This window comes from Sinocyclocheilus grahami, unplaced genomic scaffold, assembly GCF_001515645.1.
Source record: "Sinocyclocheilus grahami isolate Dianchi unplaced genomic scaffold, SAMN03320097.WGS_v1.1 scaffold263.1, whole genome shotgun sequence".
Taxonomy (NCBI): Eukaryota; Metazoa; Chordata; class Actinopteri; order Cypriniformes; family Cyprinidae; genus Sinocyclocheilus; species Sinocyclocheilus grahami.
The window spans coordinates 647,936-670,376 of NW_015505442.1; the positions used below are offsets into that span (position 1 = coordinate 647,936).

The 22,441-nt window shown below is 35.9% G+C and overlaps 2 protein-coding genes across 2 annotated transcripts in view; both read left to right on the forward strand.

The window, feature by feature from the left end:
- Window positions 1–14,669, forward strand: part of LOC107599276 (E3 ubiquitin-protein ligase HECW1-like) — a 40,073-nt gene extending 25,404 nt beyond the window's left edge. The window contains exons 6-22 of the mRNA XM_016290822.1: window positions 870–1,039; window positions 1,755–1,773; window positions 2,537–2,687; window positions 3,993–4,105; window positions 6,052–6,148; window positions 6,246–6,329; window positions 6,809–6,840; window positions 6,875–6,934; window positions 7,389–7,503; window positions 8,021–8,134; window positions 8,455–8,607; window positions 9,059–9,157; window positions 9,913–10,042; window positions 10,380–10,526; window positions 10,624–10,738; window positions 11,079–11,277; window positions 12,103–14,669. Coding sequence (XP_016146308.1) covers window positions 870–1,039; window positions 1,755–1,773; window positions 2,537–2,687; window positions 3,993–4,105; window positions 6,052–6,148; window positions 6,246–6,329; window positions 6,809–6,840; window positions 6,875–6,934; window positions 7,389–7,503; window positions 8,021–8,134; window positions 8,455–8,607; window positions 9,059–9,157; window positions 9,913–10,042; window positions 10,380–10,526; window positions 10,624–10,738; window positions 11,079–11,277; window positions 12,103–12,214 — 1,910 coding nt within the window. The 3' untranslated portion in view covers window positions 12,215–14,669. The remainder of the gene's footprint in view (window positions 1–869; window positions 1,040–1,754; window positions 1,774–2,536; window positions 2,688–3,992; window positions 4,106–6,051; window positions 6,149–6,245; window positions 6,330–6,808; window positions 6,841–6,874; window positions 6,935–7,388; window positions 7,504–8,020; window positions 8,135–8,454; window positions 8,608–9,058; window positions 9,158–9,912; window positions 10,043–10,379; window positions 10,527–10,623; window positions 10,739–11,078; window positions 11,278–12,102) is intronic.
- Window positions 14,670–18,520: 3,851 nt separating this feature from the next.
- LOC107599292 (biliverdin reductase A-like) overlaps window positions 18,521–22,441 on the forward strand; it is an 11,502-nt gene continuing 7,581 nt past the window's right edge. Inside the window, exons 1-2 of the mRNA XM_016290837.1 lie at window positions 18,521–18,643; window positions 20,485–20,608. Coding sequence (XP_016146323.1) covers window positions 18,526–18,643; window positions 20,485–20,608 — 242 coding nt within the window. The 5' untranslated portion in view covers window positions 18,521–18,525. The remainder of the gene's footprint in view (window positions 18,644–20,484; window positions 20,609–22,441) is intronic.

Genomic DNA, 22,441 nt, shown 5'->3' on the forward strand with positions numbered 1-22,441 from the left:
CAAAAGGCTCTGCTTCAGTATGGTTTGTGTCAAGCCATTCATTAATCTGGCTGTTTGATGAAGAGATAAAATGTAGTAGAAATAAACATGTTAAAAATCAATAGAAGCGGAGGACTATTATTAAGGTTTTTTTTAGGACTATTATTATGTTGTAATGTTTGGTTGACCAATTAGCAGAGAGGGGCGTTTCATTCCCGCCCACATGTAGAGATCGAATATTCAAGTTGTTTACTCGTTTTCTATCCCTGAATGTAAAAATGAAAAATTAAGCCGGATTCTTGATTTTTAGTTTTGTTTGAATAATTGAAAAACGAAATATGTGCCCGTTTTTCATTTTTCAGATTTCAATATTAAAACAAAAATTGATTGGACGGAAGATACCCTGATTATTTCCCTGCCATTGTTTATTTTGTTCTATTCTGTTTTATTTAGGTCTGTTCAGTTTTGTTTAATTTTGTTTATTTTGTTCTATTTTGTTTTGTTTATTTTGTCCTATTCTGTTTTGTTCTGGACTGTTCAGTTTTGATAAGTTTATTTTGTTCTTTTCTGTTTTGTTTTGTTTATTTTGTTTTATTCTGTTTTGTCTATTTATTTGTTATTCTTTTCTGTTTTGTTTTATTCTGTTTTATTTTGCTCTGTTTATTTTGTTCTGTACTGTTTTTGTTCAATACTGTTTTGTTTATTTTTTTCTGTTCTGTTTTCTGTTCTATACTGTTTTTTTGCTGATATATTCTATTCTGTTACATTCTGTTCTATTGTGTTCTGCTAAATCCCTTACTTTATATGCTGGTCTTTGTCTTTCTGTGCTGTTTCTTTTAATTCAGTTCTGTTCTGTTGTAATTCATCCCTCTTTTTTATGTTGTTTTCAGATTTCCAAGCCACCGGTCTGAAAAAAGGCATGTTCTTCAACCCCGACCCCTACCTGAAGATCGCCATCCACCCCGGCAAGCACAGCATCTTCCCTGCTCTGCCTCACCATGGCCAGGAGAAGAGATCAGGCATCGTCTGCAATACCATTAATCCCGTTTGGCAGAGGGAGGTATGGGAAACACACAAGCGCACACACACGCTAGATTAAACATGCTCATATAAAAATCCTTATAAAACAATATCTGGTCCCAGTGTTATTTATTCACAGACGTTTAACACACAGACGTTTATTCACAAAGATGTAACTAAATCAGCATACTATCATCTCAAAAACATTGCAAGAATTAGAGGTTTTGTTTCCAGTCAAGACTTGGAGAAACTTGTTCATGCCTTTATCACCAGCAGGGTGGACTATTGTAATGGTCTCCTCACCGGCCTTCACAAGAAGACCATTAGACAGCTGCAGCTCATCCAGAACGCTGCTGCCAGAATTCTGACTAGAACCAGAAAATCTGAGCATATCACACCAGTCCTCAGGTCCTTACACTGGCTTCCAGTTATATTTAGGATTGATTTTAAAGTACTTTTACTCATTTATAAATCACTCAATGGCCTAGGACCTAAATATATAGCAGATATGCTCACTGAATATAAACCTAACAGACCACTCAGATCATTAGGATCGAGTCAGTTAGAAATACCAAGGGTTCACACAAAACAAGGGACAATAAATACATTTATAATGTTACAAAAGATTTATAGTTTAAATAAATGTTGTTTTAATTTTCTATTCATCAAATAATCCTTCCACAAAAATATTAAGAAGAATTTTTAATATTGATAATAAGAAAAACATTACAAAAACATCTTTAAAAATCTTACAGACACCAAGCTTTTGGAACTGTAATTTTGAAATGAAACATTTTTATTGCCTTAATTTAATTACAGTATATTTAATTATTATTAAACTGATAATGAAACATTTTTTAAAAATTACAATCAATATCATTTAAAATGTATAATATGGGGTCATATGTCTGTTATGAAACAAAAACTATATGAACAAAATATGACTTCATGAAAATGTCTAAAACAAGATGTTAACCCATGCTTTTATGTGCAAGTTTTTTATGCATGTTGTTGCCCAAGTTTGGAAATTGCTAAATAAGTTGCAAAATATTGCAGCAAATCGAAATTGTTCAAATCCATCCAAATGTATCACTTTCGCCTGGTGTATCTGCCTTCATATTTTTCATTTCATTTAAATTCTGTGTATAGTCAAACTACAACCACTTACACGCAAGCAAACTTTCATATCAGACAAGAGCATCTCCAGTGTCACTCTTACTAACCCACAATGAGATTTTAGCAATGATTAACATAAATTCTGTGACCTGCTCAAGACTGTCTGTCACTTTTTCACGCTACTGTGGTTTGTGTGTGTGTGTTTATGTCAAAATTAGTCAAATCTGAAGCATCCTACACTGAGGGGATCTTTGAGATATTCCAACAGTAAAAACTGCATGAAGGTTTTTATAAATAATGTCCTAATTAGAGAGGGCCACTATCATTTAAAAAATATTTTCTCTTAAATATTTTTGCCTGCCAGACCAGAATATTGACTTGAGCTTCAAATGTGTGTTTATGTTTTGTTTGGCACGCTCAGACTGGGAGGCCCGTATTGACAGTCACGGTCGTGTGTTCTATGTGGATCACATTAACCGGAGCACCACTTGGCAACGGCCAACATCCGCAGCCACGCCGGATGGCCTGCGCAGGTCTGGTTCCGTCCAACAGATGGAGCAGCTCAACAGGAGGTAAACAACACTGTTTTTTAATAACAGTTACCTAAATTTTACACTTCTTTTACAAAATAATGTGGAATACTGATCAATTGCACTTATGGTGCATCCTGTGAAGATCCAAGTCCAAATGTTTAATTTGTTTAGGTCTGACTCTCAGATCTGATTGGATGAGCCATGTTTTTATGTTACAAATACACCTACTTGTTCCAACAGTAAGTGCACTAAATTTAAGCTAAATTTAAAGATAAAGATAAAAAGATCAATTTAAATGTTTTCATTAAACATTGGTGTCTTTTATTGTTTAACTTTTTTTCCATTGTTTTAGAAATCTTATTTAGTATTATTATTGTCTAGTATTATTATTATCTAAGCATTTTTAAGTCAAGATACATTTGAAAAGCAAAATATAAAAATTTATTAACAGCATGCACCAGTGCATACTCTCTTTTAGTGTTAAAAAAAATATTAACAAGACATGCAGTGAAAAATTGGCAATGAAAAAGTGTGGGCACGGGTATTTTTGTGGCTGACTGTATTGCATATGCATTTGTAGGAGTTTTCCTTTCAGAGGACGTCAAATTTATTGGAGGAGAGTATTTAAATGAATAATGCAACATGATTTACTAAGGTTTGCAGTAGTCATTTTACTGGTATTTGTGTCATTATTTAAAACATAAAAATATCTGTCAGTGGGGTAAGAAAAATAAATGTAATTCAAAGGGGAAACAAGTTTATTTTTCTTACCCCATTGACAGATTTTTTTTCTTGTTGTAAGCATAAACCTCACTTAATATTGATGCATTACTGTAACTTTTGAAACTTTAAGCGTGGTAAAATCACAATGTTGGTCAGCATCAAGTGGATTGTATTTAGCAAAGTATGACTGACTCTGTTGCTATATTTTAACCAAATAGGCACATATAACAGTAACCTTTATAAAAATTATCAAAGCCAATGATTCAAAAAGTGATTAATTTTTTTTGGGTCAAATGCCGCAATTTTTCTGTAAACCAAGCAAGTTCACATGGGCTTATAAACATGCACTCTTTTGCCACCTACAGGACAAAAATATAGGTGCTTCATCATGTTTCCATTTAGAGTCTAATTAAAGGCTGTTCATTTAATAGTCCAGAAGCAGCAGATGACTGATTTAGATTATTCTCAAAGCACTCAAAGCTTTACTGAACCGTCGAGCAGCATATGAGATATGTAAGTCAGGGCATTTGGGTAGAAATAGTTGTAAAGGAGTCTTTACAATGGGAGTCATACTGTACTGATGTTAGTGACTAATAACAGCATTACTCGTGTCCTCATCAGGTACCAGACCATCCAGAGGACGATGGCCACAGAGAGGAGAAACGAGGAGTCAGGTAGTCCCCGCAACGAGAGAACAGCCAACACTGAGACAGACTCGCCTCCACAGACAACCGGTAACAAACATAATGACTGTTGTTCTCTTACCCTCAAAAAGTGACAATGATTTGCTTGTGCTCACGTCAGTGGAAACCTGTTTGTTTTTGTACACCAAAAAAAAGTTTATTTTGCACAATATCCAATGCAGAATTCTCTTTTATAGGCCACTTGATAATTCGTCCAGCTAGGAAATAGAGTATCATTTTCTCAGCTCCATTTAACACCATGTTTAAATCCATTTGCAGAAAAAATTGGAAAAAACCCTGCAGATTTTCATTTGCATACAACAAATGTAGACAGTAACCAATGTCTGTCAAGTTCAAAAATAGCGTATATGCATTTCAGGTCCTTAACGCAATGACGTAAGGCCAGGGGGTCCGTATAAAGTATGAATTTTTGTATATTTTGACATGACAGGTTCCCATGAAAGAAAAATCCAATATAGCTGATGGTGATATGGCCAAATACTGGACAAGTCAACTAACTTGAATTATACTTGACTGCATTTGGTTCCTTACAAAGACACAAAGGATACATAGATGAGTCAATTTTGTTCCGGGGGTCCTTGAGGATGGTTCTGAATTGGACTGGGGTCTGGAACGCCAAAAGGTTGAGATTCACTGCTCTAAAGCCATTTCACAGCCTTCTTTGAGGAAAATTGACTAACGGTTCAAATTTAAGTCATTAGTAATTTAAAAACTTGCATTTTGAAATCTGACGTGTTCATGATGAATGTGAAAAATTCTTCGGTTGGTTTTGTGAGAACTAACTTGATGTAGAAAGATGCTTAAAAGGAAATGAACACAGACCTCACATATCTTGTGAATGTGGAAGGTTTGACCGTGCAGAAGAATAAACACAATTTGAGAGCTGAGGCAAAAGGCTGGATTTTTTTTTTTTTCGTTTTTGGGAAACTGTCCCTTTAAATGATCTTCTTCTTTTTTAAGAGTTGAGGAGAGACGCCCCATGTTCTCCAGGTCATTGTCAGAAGATCACGTTACTGCTGCAGAGTCCGGCGGTCAAATTCATCACTCACCCAGAGTTCTTCACTGTTCTCCACGCAAATTATGTGAGTTCCCACCACACTGCACACTATTCACTACGTCTAAATCATTTATTCTACCTCTATAGATTATGCTATTTAAGTTATAATATTGTTCAAAAGTTTGGGGTCAGTAAGATTTTTCTTTTGGAAAGAAATTAATACTTTTATTTAGTAAGAACACGTTGATCAAAAGTGACAGTAAGGGCAATTATAATATATATTTTTTAAAAATTGGGAATAAATTATATTTCAAAATATATTCAAATAGAATGCAGTTATTTTCAATTGTATTTTTTTTATCAAATAAATGCAGCCTTAGTAAGCATAAGTGATTTCTTTCAAAAACATAAAAATAATTACCAATCCCAAACAATAGTTTATATCTTGATGTTTTTTCTGTTTCATCTTATTGGATGTCTTTACATTTACGTATTTGTTCTGAAATGGGTTAAAAATTCGATTTTAGTAGAAATCTAGTTAATGGTCAATGTTTTCAGTAAATCTCAGGATGTACTATTTAATCATATTAATTTTTTAATGTACCAATATAACTTTGCATTGTTATAATCAGCAATATTCACCAGCATAATTTTATTAAAATTTGAGTGATGAATCAGTGGCTGAAATGTTACATCTTTTTCAAAAATTGATTTGCAGAAATGATTCAGACTTTTCCAATCTATGGTTTTTTGACAATAAAGTTTAAGCCAGAGACTCTTTTTAAAAAATCATGATACAAGGAGGGAGCGTGAAACTAGTCCTTTTGCATGTTCTTTAGGGTGCTCAACTAGTAAAATAAAATAGAAATTAATATCACAATGTTGATGACCATGATCATAACCAAAGAAACTCAATACATCATAAATATCCAGTGTATATAGCTGAGTTGATATGAATTCTTTTGCATCTGCTTCCTAGCATACAATGAAAAGATTGTAGCATTTTTACGGCAGCCAAACATCTTTGAGGTGCTACAGGAACGGCAGCCAAACCTGGCAAGGAATCACTCACTCAAGTATGACACTACACCTTCCTCTGTTACTGTAACAAAATGCATCATTAGTTCTTTCAAACGGTTGTCAGTTTTTTGGGTGTGTTTACTATGTCTGTAGGGAAAAGGTGCATCACATCCGAACCGAAGGCACACAGAGACTGGAGAAGCTGTCATGTGATGCTGATCTGGTCATGCTGTTAAGGTAAAGCACCCTCCATCCTATGAACTGGCCATTATATATATATATATATATATATATATATATATATATATATATATATATATATAAACAGCGCACTGTTTTGACTTTGAACATGCAGCGCTCACATATATTTAATGAAATCAAAGCCTTTTGAAATTTATGTTGAATTAACATGATTCCAGTTTTTCCATCCCCAAATTTAAGACCTCCTAAAATGATAATTAAGACTTTTTATATACCTTTTTATACATTTAAGATATCATTTCATAAAATAGAATTTTTAGACTTTTTAAGGACCCACTGGGACTTTTTTTTATTTGCACACATGCTCCTAAATACAGTACATTTTACAGTTCACACATCTATTTTTAGTCACAAATGTGAATGAAACATTAAGCACTGAATATGTGTCCCTGACCACATTTTGAAGACACATCATCCCATTTAAATTGGTCTTAAATTGATTTACTTACATGAAGAACCTCAAGTTTGCAAGGAAAGTCCAGTCATAGTTCATTGACACGCTCTGATCTGCTCTGATAAAGGCTTCCTTGAGCGAACTCCTCTCGTTCCAGCCTGCTGTCTGTCTGGTGAGAGCTCTCCAGGTCAGCCGCTCTCCAGCCTTAAATACTGTCCCAACCCAGCTGCCCCTCTCTGTGTCATGAACACATTTACAGACCCCAAACCTGTAGTGTGTGAATATACAAACCTTTGTTTGCCACGTTTCCTTCTGTTCATAATGTGGTTAACTAGTCTTTTTTGTAACTGGTCAGTTTTATAAAAGTTGACTGCTGTGCATGTTTGGACAAACCAGACAAAAATGATTGAAGATAAAACTGTCCTCCGAAACATTATCAAAAATCTTTGCCCTGAAACATGTCTTTAATGTAATGAAAGGAATAATAATTTCCCCTTTTCATGTGTTTGTTCTCAAGGTGAACTCTTTCTGAGTTGTTTGATGGCCTGCTGATCCTTGACAGTCTTTCCCTGATGACTGATATGTACAGTATAGTAAGCTAGATTTGACATCTGTGGTGATGATTTGTGGCTGGGTTTCAGGGACCCAGAGGGCTCGGGCACCAGCGCCCTACCGCAGAGATTTTGAAGCCAAACTGCGCAACTTCTACAGGAAGCTGGAGGCAAAGGGCTACGGGCAAGGACCCGGCAAGATCAAGTGTGTAGTCTCTTCTGCTCACCAAGACTGCATTTATTTGATCAAAAATACAGTAAAAGTAGTACAATTGTGAAATATAATTATTAGAATTTAAAAGAACTCTTTTCTGTTTTAATTTGTAAATTTTATATTTATATAATTTTATATTTTAAAATGTAATTTATTCCTGTGATCAAAGCTGAATTTTCAGCATCATTACTGCAGTCTTCAGTGTCACACGATCCTTCAGAAATTATTCTAATATGCTGATTTTCTGCTCAAGAAACATTTTTTTTATTATTATCAATGTTTAATATAGTTTTTGCTGCATAATGTGTTTGTGGAAACTGTGATAATTTTGAAATAATTAATAATAAAAATTATTTGAAATACAGATATTTTGGAACATTATTAATGTATTCAATGTCACTTTTGATCAACTTAATGTGTCCTTGATGGATAAAAGTATTAAGTGTGAGGCCTTTAAAGTAGGATCTGCCAGATGAATGTCCTACAGTTCTGACTTCTTGTTTTTTAGACTGATCGTCAGAAGAGATCATCTGTTAGAAGGAACATTTAACCAGGTCATGGCCTACTCCCGTAAAGAGCTCCAGAGAAACAAGCTGTACATCACCTTTGTCGGAGAGGAAGGGTGAGGCAGAGGACCGTTTGTACATAACACAATGTAATGACAGCAAATATAACATATACATAATTCCTGATATATATACTTAAATATTTTTAAAGTTGAAAGCAAACTAATCTGCACAATGGTAATTAATGGCTGGTTAGTCATTAGCCAAGTAATATCAGAATAACCAAATATTGTCTATTTAATATATTGGTATACAAAATACATCATCTGTTATTAGTTTTAAATGGTAATGTTTTATTTTTATTCCGATAGCTTAAACACAAAGGAAAGGCAAATAGTTATTTGTGGTTATATCTGAATTCTGCGTTTCTTTCCAGACTGGACTACAGCGGACCATCGCGAGAGTTTTTCTTCCTGCTGTCTCAGGAACTTTTTAACCCTTATTATGGCCTGTTTGAATACTCCGCTAACGACACGTACACTGTCCAGATCAGCCCCATGTCTGCTTTTGTGGAAAACCATTTGGAATGGTAAGGTTCTTTCCACTTCCTCCAAAGGAATTCCACTTCCTGTGTGGTATGAGAATGCATACTTAATTGTCATTGACAGAGAAATAAGTGAAGTGGCCAAGTATGGTGACCCATACTAAGAATTAGTGCATCCAAGTGCACACACACAGTAGTGAACACAGCCATATTGCTGCGGCGCCCAGGGAGCAGTTAGGGGTTGGGTACCTTGCTCAAGGGTCTCACCTCAGTCGTGGTATTGAGGGTGGAAGAGAGCACTGGTTATTCACTCCCCCCTACGACAATTCCTGTTGGACCTGAGACTCGAACCCACAACCTTTGGGTTACAAGTCCGACTCGCTAACCATAACGACTGTTATGTCAAGTTATGCCATTGGTGGCTCTCACAGGCTTCTGTTGTTATTGGCAGAATGTCTTGTTTGTTTTGATCGCATGATGTGACGTGTGTTTTCAGGTTCCGTTTCAGCGGTCGAATACTTGGCCTGGCTTTGATTCATCAGTATTTGTTGGACGCCTTCTTCACCCGCCCGTTTTATAAAGCTCTCCTCAGACTGTGAGTGGACCAGAAACCATTCAATGCATTCAGCTACACGCAGACTTTGAAAATGATGAAAAAACTGGCATAAATTAAGAGCTTGTTGTGTTGTATACAAGCATCTTAATTGAAACACACAAATTTTTTTTTTAATTTTCAGCATCATTACTCCAGTCTTCAGTGTAACATGATCCTTTAGAAGTCATTCTATATGCCGATTTAGTGCTCAAGAGCTGCTTTGCATTTTTCCAGGAACAGCATTTAATTGAAATAGAAATCTATAAAAGTCTTTACTGTCACTTTTGATTAATTTAATGCATCTTTACAGAATAAATGTATTAATTAAATTTTAAAAAAGACCCCTACCCCCAAACTGTTGAACAATAGTTTGTGTCCTTGTGGATTAGTAGTTGACAGAAATGGGATTTTCAGTAGCCAGTAGGAAGCAGATATTTAAATGCATTTGATCAAGGATTAATTACAGTAAATTCAGCTGTTTTTTGACAACCATCTCAATGTCAAAATGGACCTAAATTCACTCTTATTGCAATTTTGCAATAACAAAATGAGACATGAATGAAATGAAATTAAAATGGCTTAAATTAACATGTATTTTTATACATTATTTACTTAAACACTTAAATTTATTATAACGGCCATAGAAATCTTGAAGTAATGCCAGTTATCAGTCAATTAGTTGGCCTGACCAATCTACAATAAATTGTAATATATTGACTGTAAAAACACATGTTCATTGTTACCCCTGTTTGCAGAGCCACGGATCTCAGTGATCTGGAGTACCTGGATGAGGAGTTTCATCAGAGCTTACAGTGGATGAAGGACAATGACATCACAGATGTGCTGGATCTCACCTTCACAGTCAATGAGGAAGTGTTCGGACAGGTGGGTCTTTAATTATATATATATATACATATATATTATGTGTATTATGATGTTATATATATATATATATATATATATATATATATATATATCATACATCAACATCATCATACACATAATTGCACAAATGTATTTCTAAATATGATTATAATTATATTGTAATATTAAATAAATGTATATTAATTATAATTTTTGGGCATCAATAATAGTATAAATTTATTGCTATTTTGTAATAAACAGCTGCCTAAAGATTCCCATGGTTTATAAAAATTAGGAAGAGTGGAGTGAATTAAACAAAACATATCTTGTCAGGTAATATAATAATAATATATGTCAGGTGACCGAGCGGGAGCTGAAGTCCGGCGGGACAAACGTGCAGGTGACGGAGAAGAATAAGAAGGAGTATATCGAGCGGATGGTGAAGTGGAGGGTGGAGCGAGGTGTTGTCCAGCAGACACAGGCTCTGGTCCGGGGCTTTTACGAGGTAAACATGCTTATCATCTGATTTACTCTCTGCCCGTTTACCACCATTTAACATCTGACCTCTGTGTGTGTGTGTGTGTGTGTGTGTGTGTGTGTAGGTGGTGGACTCTCGTCTGGTGTCTGTGTTTGATGCCAGAGAGCTGGAGCTGGTTATTGCAGGAACAGCAGAGATTGATTTAAACGACTGGAGAAACAACACAGAGTATAGAGGGGGTGAGAGGACAAACTTACACCTACATACACACAAATACAGAAATACACACAAGATACATACACTTGATATTATGGCCGTGCCAAAAGAATCCACATGTTGAAAGATATCAATATATACTGTATCATCATTTTTTCTCACTATTGAGAAATTGTCACTTCAGGACCTTGAATTAATTCTATTTTATATATGAATGAAAACATAAATGGAATGTAATTTCTACACTTCATTGAGTGAATAAGCGGGTCAGTGTTTCTCAGTGCTGTCAGGGGGCAAATGGCAAAAGTAAAGTTCTAGCTGTTATGAGAACGTTTTGTATTTGAACACTGTCCTCGCCGTCAGGTTATCATGATGCGCACATCGTCATCCGGTGGTTCTGGGGTGCGGTGGAGCGCTTCAATAATGAACAGAGACTGCGTCTGCTGCAGTTTGTGACGGGCACCTCCAGCGTGCCGTACGAGGGCTTCACTGCGCTGCGCGGGAGCAACGGCCTACGACGCTTCTGCATCGAGAAGTGGGGCAAGATCACATCGCTCCCGAGGTATAGTGATGCACTCATTCATCTATCACAAATCTTTCGTTGATTTGAGCTGGTATGGGAAATGTTTAACATAAATTCAAAGAATGTCAATAATGAAAGTTACAGGTCCTCTGAGAAATGCAAGCATTGGATTGCTCTACAGAACACCTGCAATAGTTGGCAAATCATTTTATGAATTTTTTTTATTTCCATTTTTTCATCCAAGATATGAAAAATGATCAAAATTATAAACCTGTCCTTTCAAATAAACAAGAAAAATGTGTAAAAGGTGTAAAAAGAAATTATTGCTGTTATTTTATTTTATTATATATTCCGTATTTATTTTAATATGAAATGGTTTGATTCTGTTGATTTGCACTTTTTTATGAATTTGTCAAGAGTCTCTTCGTGATATTTATATATTTTTTAATAATTATGTTTTCCATGGTTAAGCATTAGTGCAAACACTAACAAATCAAATCGAACAATGTAAATAATTTGAAAATTAACAGTCATTAATAATGTAAATAATTTAAAATGAACATTAACAGTTTTAGTAATATTAATATTATTAATACATTTTAAATTATTTATATTATTATATGATTAAAATTGACATGGAATAATCATTTAAATAATATAAAATTAACTGTTGTAATAAAATAAATAATTAAAAATGAATAGAAGTTATTAATATCATTTAAAGTAAACCTTAATAATATAAATTATTTTAAATGATCATGAATATTTATTTTGATTATTGTCATCAATGTTAAAAACTTGACCAGACCTGAAAAACAGATTGGTCTTGATTCCACTGCTGATGTGTCATGTCTGCTTTCTCAGGGCGCACACATGCTTTAACCGTCTGGATCTCCCACCGTATCCATCCTACACGATGCTGTATGAGAAACTGCTGATCGCTGTGGAAGAGACCAGCACTTTTGGCCTTGAGTGAGGACTTATTCACCTTCCTCCCGGTGACCTTTCCAAATACACCGTATGTAACGATCTACTAGCGTGGATCGTGGATCGTGTCCTGTGTCCGTTTCTTTGGCTTGTCCAGGACACCACAGCATGCACCAGTCACCTGTGCGGGTGGACAGTGTGTAAAGGGTATGCAAAAGTGAAAGAGAAGCCTTCAACCTGCTTTAACACTCAGGGCCTCGACCTCCGCTGAAGTTGGTCTCAGTTCTCACATCATCATTTCACCGCAAACCACGGCCAGCATCCTTTCCTGTTGGTGCATTCTCACATTGACAAGAATTGTAAAGTTAAACCAAATATGCTCACAGAACATATCTGATTGAGGTGCGGTAATTACTGTAAATATGTGCACTAGTTCACATATCTTACCGAACATGGCATCATCACAGGAAGTGACATCACTTTGCAGGAAGTCTGAACTTTAATTTGACACTTTTGATTTATTCGTTTGTACTAATCAATACATTTTAATATTAAAATCATTAAAGCGTCAAACATATTAAAGGCTTCATGCTGTCTTGTCTGTAATATTTGAATGAATCTCCAGTGTTGGAACTCGATTGCTTTCAAATGAATTGATGTTTTTGGGTTTAAAAAGCCAACATAGGATGTTTACTTAAATGTCAACACTAAAAGCGAAAATGTGAAGCGATCAGAATATATTTGATGTTTATTATACAGCTGTGTGGAGCCGGATTTTAAACCAATGAGACTGCACGGTGGGCAGAGCTATCCAGCATAACAAAGCATAAAAACAAGGGACTGAAAATGACTTGTCAGTTGTTAGTTGAGTCTAGATAAGATGCTTTGTACAGGTGCATTCATGGTGACGGGGATTTATAGTGATTTGAGCCAACAGGAGCGATGTGATATGGGAAGTAAATGCTCATAATGAGCAGTTTTATGTGATTCTTTATGCACTACTGCAGTTTGTGTATATGGTTTCCTTCAGCATGTTAATTTTTAGTATTAAAATGGAATGATACTTTGTTTTATTTATTGTATTTTTATGTACTTTTTTCAGTTTTCTAAACCAGATCATGTGGGCATTACTATCTGCGCTCTCATTGGCAGCTGCCGCATCGTATTTGTTGCTCATTTGCATAGAGTTCAACTGTTTGTCTAGACTTTGTCGCTTCGCCATTTCGGCATTGTCACTTAAAATTTACTTGAAAGTTACTTAAATGTTCCTGATGCCATGATATGCACTTGCGTTCCCTAGTGTTTATAAAATGTATTTTTGTTTTTTCTATTTATATGATGTCTTTTTATGACTTAAAAATGAGTGAGGGGACTGAAAGAAATGAAAGACCAAAAATAGTAAATAATTGTGCACCACACACACCATGTTCTTCAGGGTGTTTTAGCTGTTCGTGTTTGAAGAGCGGTGAGATATTCGGAGAGCGATTTATTTATTCAAAAAGGAAATTGGTTTAAATGTCAACATGTTTTGTTTTTTTAAATGTCAGGGGGTTCGTTCTGTGGGTTGGTTTATTGACAACTAGATTCCTTGTGCTGACGTTTTGATTATTGTTCATGTTTACATTTTGAAATTATGTGAATGTGTGTATTATACATTAAGATGGTCATAAATTGTCTTAACATGATGCCATTTCAAGGTGCATGTATTTCTGTCTAAACCACACGTGATGAATCAGTCTTTTTAGTCTCCTAACAATTTCTAAATGGGATCGTTCACCCCCCCACCCCCCCATACAGAATTACATTAGGGTGAGTAAATTATGTTTTCCTTAAGTTTTCATTTTTGGGTGAACTGTCCGTTTAATGTAGCGATGATGAAGAACAAACAATTTTGTCTGAAATGTAATTCTGCTAAAAACAACTGCAGCGCAAAATGAACAAAACTCAGCTTAAGATATTAGGAATGTAGTAAGCGCATTTGTATAATTTATCCCAATTAAGAAATTATAAAATGTCTGTATATCAAATGTGTACATACTTGCTTGAACAGTCTATGTAAAAACTACATTTTAAAATGTGATGAATCAATTCAACAGCCAACAATTCATGTCTTCATACTTATTATTTGCATAATGTTAGTTTTCTCAAATGTATATTACTATGCATATTTGGTTGGAATTGTAAGAAATGCGACTTGTGAAGGTCGTTTCTTTATTTATCAACTCGCAGACATTTGACAATGTGAGGGAAATGAGGAGAAGGTTCTGGAACATACTGCCTCTCTATAAACATGGCATTCTGGGAAATGCAGAAGGGTTTGGCTCCTGCTTCCACCTCGGACACATACACTCGCCTGCTTATGTCTTTTTACACTTTAATCTATGTGTATGGAAGAGAATAAGAGCGGAAAATGTATAAATGTTTTGAATTGTGTATTGAGGTCACTTATATCACTGTAACTACAGCATTACACTGTTAATGAATGTCAATAAACAATCACTTTCTAATGCATTGCAGCTGACTCGTGATCCACCGGATGTGGTTGTAAATCTTGCTGAATCTGGAAAATTACTATTTCTTTGTAAAATTAGATGTTAGCATATACTATATGTTAACGTAGGGATAATATACTGTCCATATACAACAAACCCAGTGCCGCATTAATCAGGTTAGACCAGGGGTGCCCAAACTCAGTCCTGGAGGGCCGGTGTCCTGCAGAGTTTAGCTCCAACTTGCCTCAACACACCTGCCTTTAAGTTTCTAGTATGCCTAGTGAGAGCTTGATTATCTGGTTCAGGTGTGTTTAATTGGGGTTGGAGCTAAACTCTTCTGGACACCGGCCCTCCAGGACCGAGTTTGGACACCTCTGGGTTCGACGTATTTAACGCGGATGAAAACGAGGCTGTAAGTGATAGACTTACAGTATTGCAATGGCACGCACTGTATAAATGTAATTTTCACATCTCACAACTTTTAAAAGGGTTTCATGGAGTTTTTGTCTACTGGAAGCTTTTCGTTTTTCAGAAAGGTCTTTCAAGAGCAGTCATGTTTAGACAGCACTGAACTTCAGTCCCTCACAGCCTCGTTTTTATTCCTGTCAAAAGTGAAATATGTAATATATACGAGCTAGACAGAATCACGTATGTGCACATATTGCATTTAAGTAAAGGGGTTTCGCTAGTTTAATGCATTTCATTCATAAATACTGCACATTTAGGAGAAAAAATAAATAAATGTATAGTGTTTTAGTAAATGTTAATGCAATGTATTTCTCTGATCCCTCTATTTACCCAATTTAGTTTCCCTTCTCATAATTTTGTTATTCCTGTAATATTCAAGAAAACCTCAAGCCATCTGAAATGTGCCAAAACCAAGCCAGCACATGTCTCTACGGTCATCTAATCTGCAAAATAAATACATCAAATATGAAAAACTTGATGTCATTTAATGAAGGATTTATACATGCCACTGGCTAAAACACTGTGATGTAATATAAAATATATTGCAAAATCATTACAATTTCTTTGTAAAATTAGATGTTAGTATATACTATATGTTAACGTAGGGATAATATACTGTCCATATACAACAAACCCAGTGCCGCATTAATCAGGTTAGACCAGGGGTGCCCAAACTCAGTCCTGGAGGGCCGGTGTCCTGCAGAGTTTAGCTCCAACTTGCCTCAACACACCTGCCTTTAAGTTTCTAGTATGCCTAGTGAGAGCTTGATTATCTGGTTCAGGTGTGTTTAATTGGGGTTGGAGCTAAACTCTTCTGGACACTGGCCCTCCAGGCCCGAGTTTGGACACCCCTGGGTTAGACGTATTTAACGCGGATGAAAACGAGGCTGTAAGTGATAGACTTACAGTATTGCAATGGCACGCACTGTATAAATGTAATTTTCACATCTCACAACTTTTAAAAGGGTTTCATGGAGTTTTTGTCTACTGGAAGCTTTTCGTTTTTCAGAAAGGTCTTTCAAGAACAGTCATGTTTAGACAGCACTGAACTTCAGTCCCTCACAGCCTCGTTTTTATTCCTGTCAAAAGTGAAATATGTAATATATACGATCTAGACAGAATCACGTATGTGCACATATTGCATTTAAGTAAAGGGGTTTCGCTAGTTTAATGCATTTCATTCATAAATACTGCACATTTAGGAGAAAAAATAAATAAATGTAGAGTGTTTTAGTAAATGTTAATGCAATGTATTTCTCTGATCCCTCTATTTACCCAATTTAGTTTCCCTTCTCATAATTTTGTTATTCCTGTAATATTCAAGAAAACCTCAAGCCATCTGAAATGTGCCAAAACCAAGCCAGCACATGTCTCTATGGCCATCTAATCTGCAAAATAAATACATCAAAAATGAAAAACTTGATGTCATTTAATGAAGGATTTATACATGCCACTGGCTAAAACACTGTGATGTAATATAAAATATATTGCAAAATCAGATGAAAACAGATTGGAGGAAGTATATGCATGGATGTTTTGGCAGAGGAACGTGAAGACAGATGGTCCCCAGAGCTCTGTGGAATATGAGGATATTTCTGGAGCAGGAGCGGGTGGTTTTGGGGGATAACAGTGGGATTTTTGATGGGCTTGAGAGAAAGAGGAAAGTTTGAGACATGAAACCCCAACTCGGTCTGGATCAGGTTTTGTCAGATTCAAAACAGATTCTAATGGAAACAAAACAGATAGTAGCCTACTAAATGCAATCGTATTGCACTAATTATTATTATTAGCAGTAGTAGTAGTATAGCTTTAAGTGTTTTAGACATTCTTTTTATTTAAAACATTTTGGGTTCTTATGGTTCTCTAGCCTCAATCTTTCAGCCAAAAATAAAAAAATAATAATAATGAGAGGAGATGTGGATCAGAGAATGGCTAAACTGGGTCACCGTGTTTCTGTGGATGTAGTCTGCTCACTCCTCTGAATGTAGATTTATGATACTTAATGGTTATAATGAACTGAGCATGGTTTAAATTTGTCATTTGAAAAAAAGTTGACTTAGGAAGTACCAAGGGAAATCTTTCAGTACATGGCCTAAAAGATCAACCGATCATATTTCAAGCAAAATCTTCATGTAGTTTTATTTCCAGCAAAGAAAATTTAAGAGAAAGGATTAAAAAAATTGGCACACAATTGACTAGTCTAACTTAATATGACTATGGTGCTTTGACAAAATGCACTTGTTTTCTGTATAGGCTGCATCTTTTTAAATTCCTGACTAAATTAAATGATTGTTTGTTTGTTTTTTGCGAAATAATTCAAATTTCTTGGGTTACTGAATAATAAGATTTTACTGACACCTACTGGTAAAGTTTAGTAACTATAATGGTACTAGACGATCCTTAGATCCCAGTGTTGGTATTACAAACTGTATTTTCAAGTTTTGCACACATTTGAATTTGTAAAGTCAAACAGAACCCTGTTGAAAAAACCAGCATATGCTGGTTAGGTATGTTTTGACGCTGGGATACTGGTTTAAGATGGTTTATGCTGGTCCAGCAAAGGACCAGCATATACCAGCAAAGGACCATCTTAAACCAGCAAAGGACCATCTTGAACCAGCAAAGGACCAGCAAAGGACCATCTTAAACCAGCAAAGGACCAGCTTGAACCAGCATCCCAGCGTCAAAACATACCAAACCAGCTTATGCTGTTTTTTTCAACAGGGAAGTAGGTTATTATTCTTTTGACTTATTTATGTGACTGCTTCTACAATAGTAGCCTATGATCAGATTTGCTTTAACACGTTACGACTATTGCATGTGTTTAAATGAGTGGTTTACAAATAAATATAAATAAAGACATATTTAAAGATTACTATCGCACGATTTATTGTCAGAAGAACACCCTTAATTTCACAGAATTGAGCCCTAATTCATTCATTCATCGATCTCAAGGTCCGTTCATAATAATAAGTCACCGTCACATCTATTATTTCTTTTACAAGCAAAGCCTAAAGGAACTGTTTTAAATCACTAAAAGCAGCGCGCTATGGAAGCGGCCATGTTCGTTTTACTTCGAAAAAACTTTATTGAAACATCGATGAATATAATCTGAAAACACATTGTAAACATTCAGTCTGCGGTTTATATATTATATGGTTTTATTCATATAAATGATAAAGATATCAATGTAAAGTAGTAATGTTAGGTTAATAACTCTTGATTTTTTTTAATTTTTTTAAATTATAATATATGAAACACAGAATGACATTAATATACTACATGCCAGGGAGCAAGAAAATAATGTACCTTTTTAAAAAGATTCACAGTTTGTAACTTTATTATTAGCGCGTGACGTCAGACGCACGCACGCACGCACGCCGGGTTACGAAAAAGAGTTATGAAAGTTCTTATGAAAGTTCTTTCCGGAGTCACGCTATATAATGTCATTTATCTCTATTACTTCCCTGCAGATTCTTTAGAGATCCACACCGAAGGCTCTTTGCGGACATTCAGAGGTGAGGACATTCATATCTTGCTCTTCTAGAAGAATGCGGATTATTCGCTGTGTAATCTCTCGCACCGGCGATGCTGATGCATTTAGTTAAAGGGACGCTTTTGGTGATTTAATTAACACGCGTATTAAAGCACATTAATAATAAACATCGCTTTTTATTTCTGCTCTTTCCTACTTGTTTCAGTTTTTTATAACCATTTCTTACTATGTGTCAGTAAGCTGTTGTTATTTTAGCATGTGTGTTTGCCTCAGTGTTATTTTTTTAGGATTACTGATGAACTAATGTACTTTGCTTTGTATTAGTTATCTATTTTCATTTACAGTTGTAGTATGTTGTCATTTTATTAGTTTTTTATTATGTCTATATAGGTTTTTTTATTACATTTTAGTTTTATTTTGAGTTATTTCAGTACTTCAACATACAAAATGGATATGAAATAATATATATATATATTGAATGTATTTATATATATATGTACATGTATATGTATATGTGTGTGGCTGTACATACACATATGTAGTTGTTTTTTGGTGTTATGTTCTTAGTGTTATGTTAGAATCATTATTATACTCATACCTTTTGTTCTTTTAATATTTTTAATTGTTTTTAGCTTTATTTTGTTTTCATTTGAATGTTTAGTTTTGAAATGTTGTTGTATGGATTTGTCATTTTTATTTAATTTCTTTTATTTTCTTAAATGTATATATATATATATATAGTGTTTATAGAGTTTTAGCTTTTAGTTTTAATGACTTTTTCTTATTTGTAAGTCGCTTTGGATGAAAGCGTCTGCTGAATGACTAAAAGTAAAAGTAAAAGTAATAAAAGGGGAAACAGCCATGCATTGTCAGTATTTTGCAAGACTTTTTTTATGATTAGGAGATCCTTTTTGTCATTCATTATGTCATGGGAAAATAAAACCAATTATAAACACGCTAAAAAAAATTTTTCTTTATCTGATGTTTACGTGTATAGTTTGTAATTTTTAAATATTATTTACTGTCTTCAATTCTGCCGTCATTACCATCACGACAGACACACTAAATGTTATTAAAGGAAAGATTGTGATGTTTGACTTGAATCAAAAGATCATTTTATTTTTAAAAGCATGTTCTTTTGAAATGAATGAATTAGTAATTATTAATTATTCACTGCACAAGTGACTGCACGAATCAAAAATACTAAACCACTTTTGCAAATGTTTTTTTTTTATGCCTTCCATTTTCCCAGTATACAGGTATCTAATATAACCAGGATTTGTTTATGCAAATTTCAGAGAAAACACTGTAGTTGTCCAAGTCAAGTATAATGTACACTCTAAAAAATGCTGGGTTGTTTCAACCCAATGTTGGGTCAAATATGGACTAACCCAACTGTTGGGTTAAAAAGCTCATTTAAAAATGTAACCAAAATTTAACCCAACAGTTGGGTTAGTCCATATTTGACCCAACATTGGGTTGAAACAACCCAGCATTTTTTAGAGTGTACATTTTATTTTATTTTTTAATTATGTGTGACTCGATCTCTGGTTACAGCTTATTAAACAGACAGATACTACGTGCAGACACACCAAGAACTCCAGTTCAGCAAGCTTCTCAAACCAGTTCCTCAGAAATGTGCTGCTCTTTCATCATAGTGTCTTTGTATTGACGTGTCTTAACATGATCGTGGATGGGGACAGTGTAGATGTAGATCAATCCTCTCCATGCTTGTTTTAAACTTTTCCATAGCTGCTTCATTTGCATTATGCCATACAGAACTGAAATTAAGTTCAGAACAATTTCTCACTTATGCTGATCACTAATGCTGATTTTCTGCTGATGAATGTTGTGTTCCTGCAGGAATCATGTTGGGATCAGTGGTTATTGGTATAGGCATCGCAGGATGTGTGCGAATGAGAGATTTACTCACTCCTCTGCCGTCCAGCGCTGCTGAGAAGTTCAGCATCAAGGGCTTTGTGTCCAGGTCAGTGCATCATACAGACACTTGATTTGTTCCATGAATTAAATCTGATTGGCTTAACACACATATGTTACAGGTTTGTTTCTTTTGACCTTACAGAACATAAGATAAGCTCTCTGAGGACTCATTTCATGTCATATGGCAAATATTTACTGTGCTGTTCTTAGTGTGCAGTTTCAGTAGAAATCTGTACATGTACACACATGAACCATGGCGAAATAAATGTCAGAATAGATGCCTGCTCTTAAAACAGGTTTTCGAGTCCTCATTTCGAAAGGTTCAAATTGAAAGTTGTATTCATCATATGTACATGGGTAAAAGGCGAAAAAGTTTTACTGCTTTAAATTGTTGTTGTTTTCCCCCAAAAAATTAAAAAATGTTTTCTGTTTAATTTAATTGCAATTTTGTTTTGTTTTTCCGAGCAAAAAATAAATATCATACATTTTTCCCAGATTTACAGAAGAGACCCACTAAAATGTCATTCAGTGTAACAATCTTGTCAGGCATATTTACAACAAAATTCAATTTTTGACACATTAAAAGACTAATTTCTTTCACCCCAAATTAATACTAATTAGTTGTAATTTTACATTTTTTAAATTTGCCACTATCCTAGGTTTTGCCCATTTGTCAGTAAGAATTTTTTACTTAAAACACAATCAAATTTAATATTCTCCCTTATTCTTTTATATATTTTAATATGTACATGTCAGAATAACGTCTCTAGGTTACGTATGTAACCATGGTTCCCCGAGGGAACGAGACGCTGCGTCGAGTCGCTTTGGGAACGCCCTTGCGTGACCGCGTTCTGAAGCACGTGTCAAATCCGTCCAATGGAGCAGCGAGACGTCACGAGCAGGGTGACGTAAGCACCAGAAAGCATAAAGGCACATCCGGCCGGGCGCAAACCAGCTTCGATGAAGTAGCGCCGGCAGGGATGCAGGGAGTATGGCAAAGAGACGCAGCGTCTCGTTCCCTCGGGGAACCATGGTTACATACGTAACCTAGAGACGTTCCCCTTCAGGAACTCGAGCTGCGTCGAGTCGCTTTGGGAACGAGAATACCAACTGCGCCATACTACCAAGTCCCTGCCTGTGTGTGTGTCCTATGAGCACATCACGAAGAGAGAACTGGGGAACCTGGGGTAGAAGCCAGGTCTAGGTTGTAAAAGCGGACAAAAGTGGGTGGAGAGGACCAGCCCGCCACAGCACAAATGTCCTGCAAGGCCACACCCAGGCTGAAAGCCTTGGAGGCCGCCATACTCCTGGTCGAGTGCGCTCTGACCCCCATAGGTGATGGGAGGCCAGAGGACTCGTAGGCTAGTGAGATGGCCTCGACCACCCACCTACCCGTAGTCTGCTTGATCGCCAGAAATCCCTTCTTTGGCGGACCAAAACAAACAAAAAGCTGATCTGCCTTACGCGACGGGGCAACTCTGTGTGCGTAAGCGTCCAGTGCTCGAACTGGACAGAGCAGATTACGCCTTTCTTGGCCTACTTCCTGGTATGGAGGAGGACAGAATGCCTTAAGTACTATGGGCACCTTGGTGCGCTGTACCGGCCTCAGCCTCAGGGTGCCATGGAGGAAACGAGTGGCAAGTGGGTGTCTTCCCAATGATTGACCACCCAGAAGGGCGTGGTAAGCAGCTAAGGCCGCCACGTATACCTTCAGAGTGGAGGGAGATAACCCTGCGGAGAATCGCTCCTGCAGAAACTCCAGAACTGTACCAATTGGGCAGTTGACTGGGTCCTGCAGTCACTGTCCGCACCATGAAGCGAAAAAGTTTCCACTTCAAGGCATACTGTTTCCTAGTGGCGGGAGCTCTGGACTGGAGTA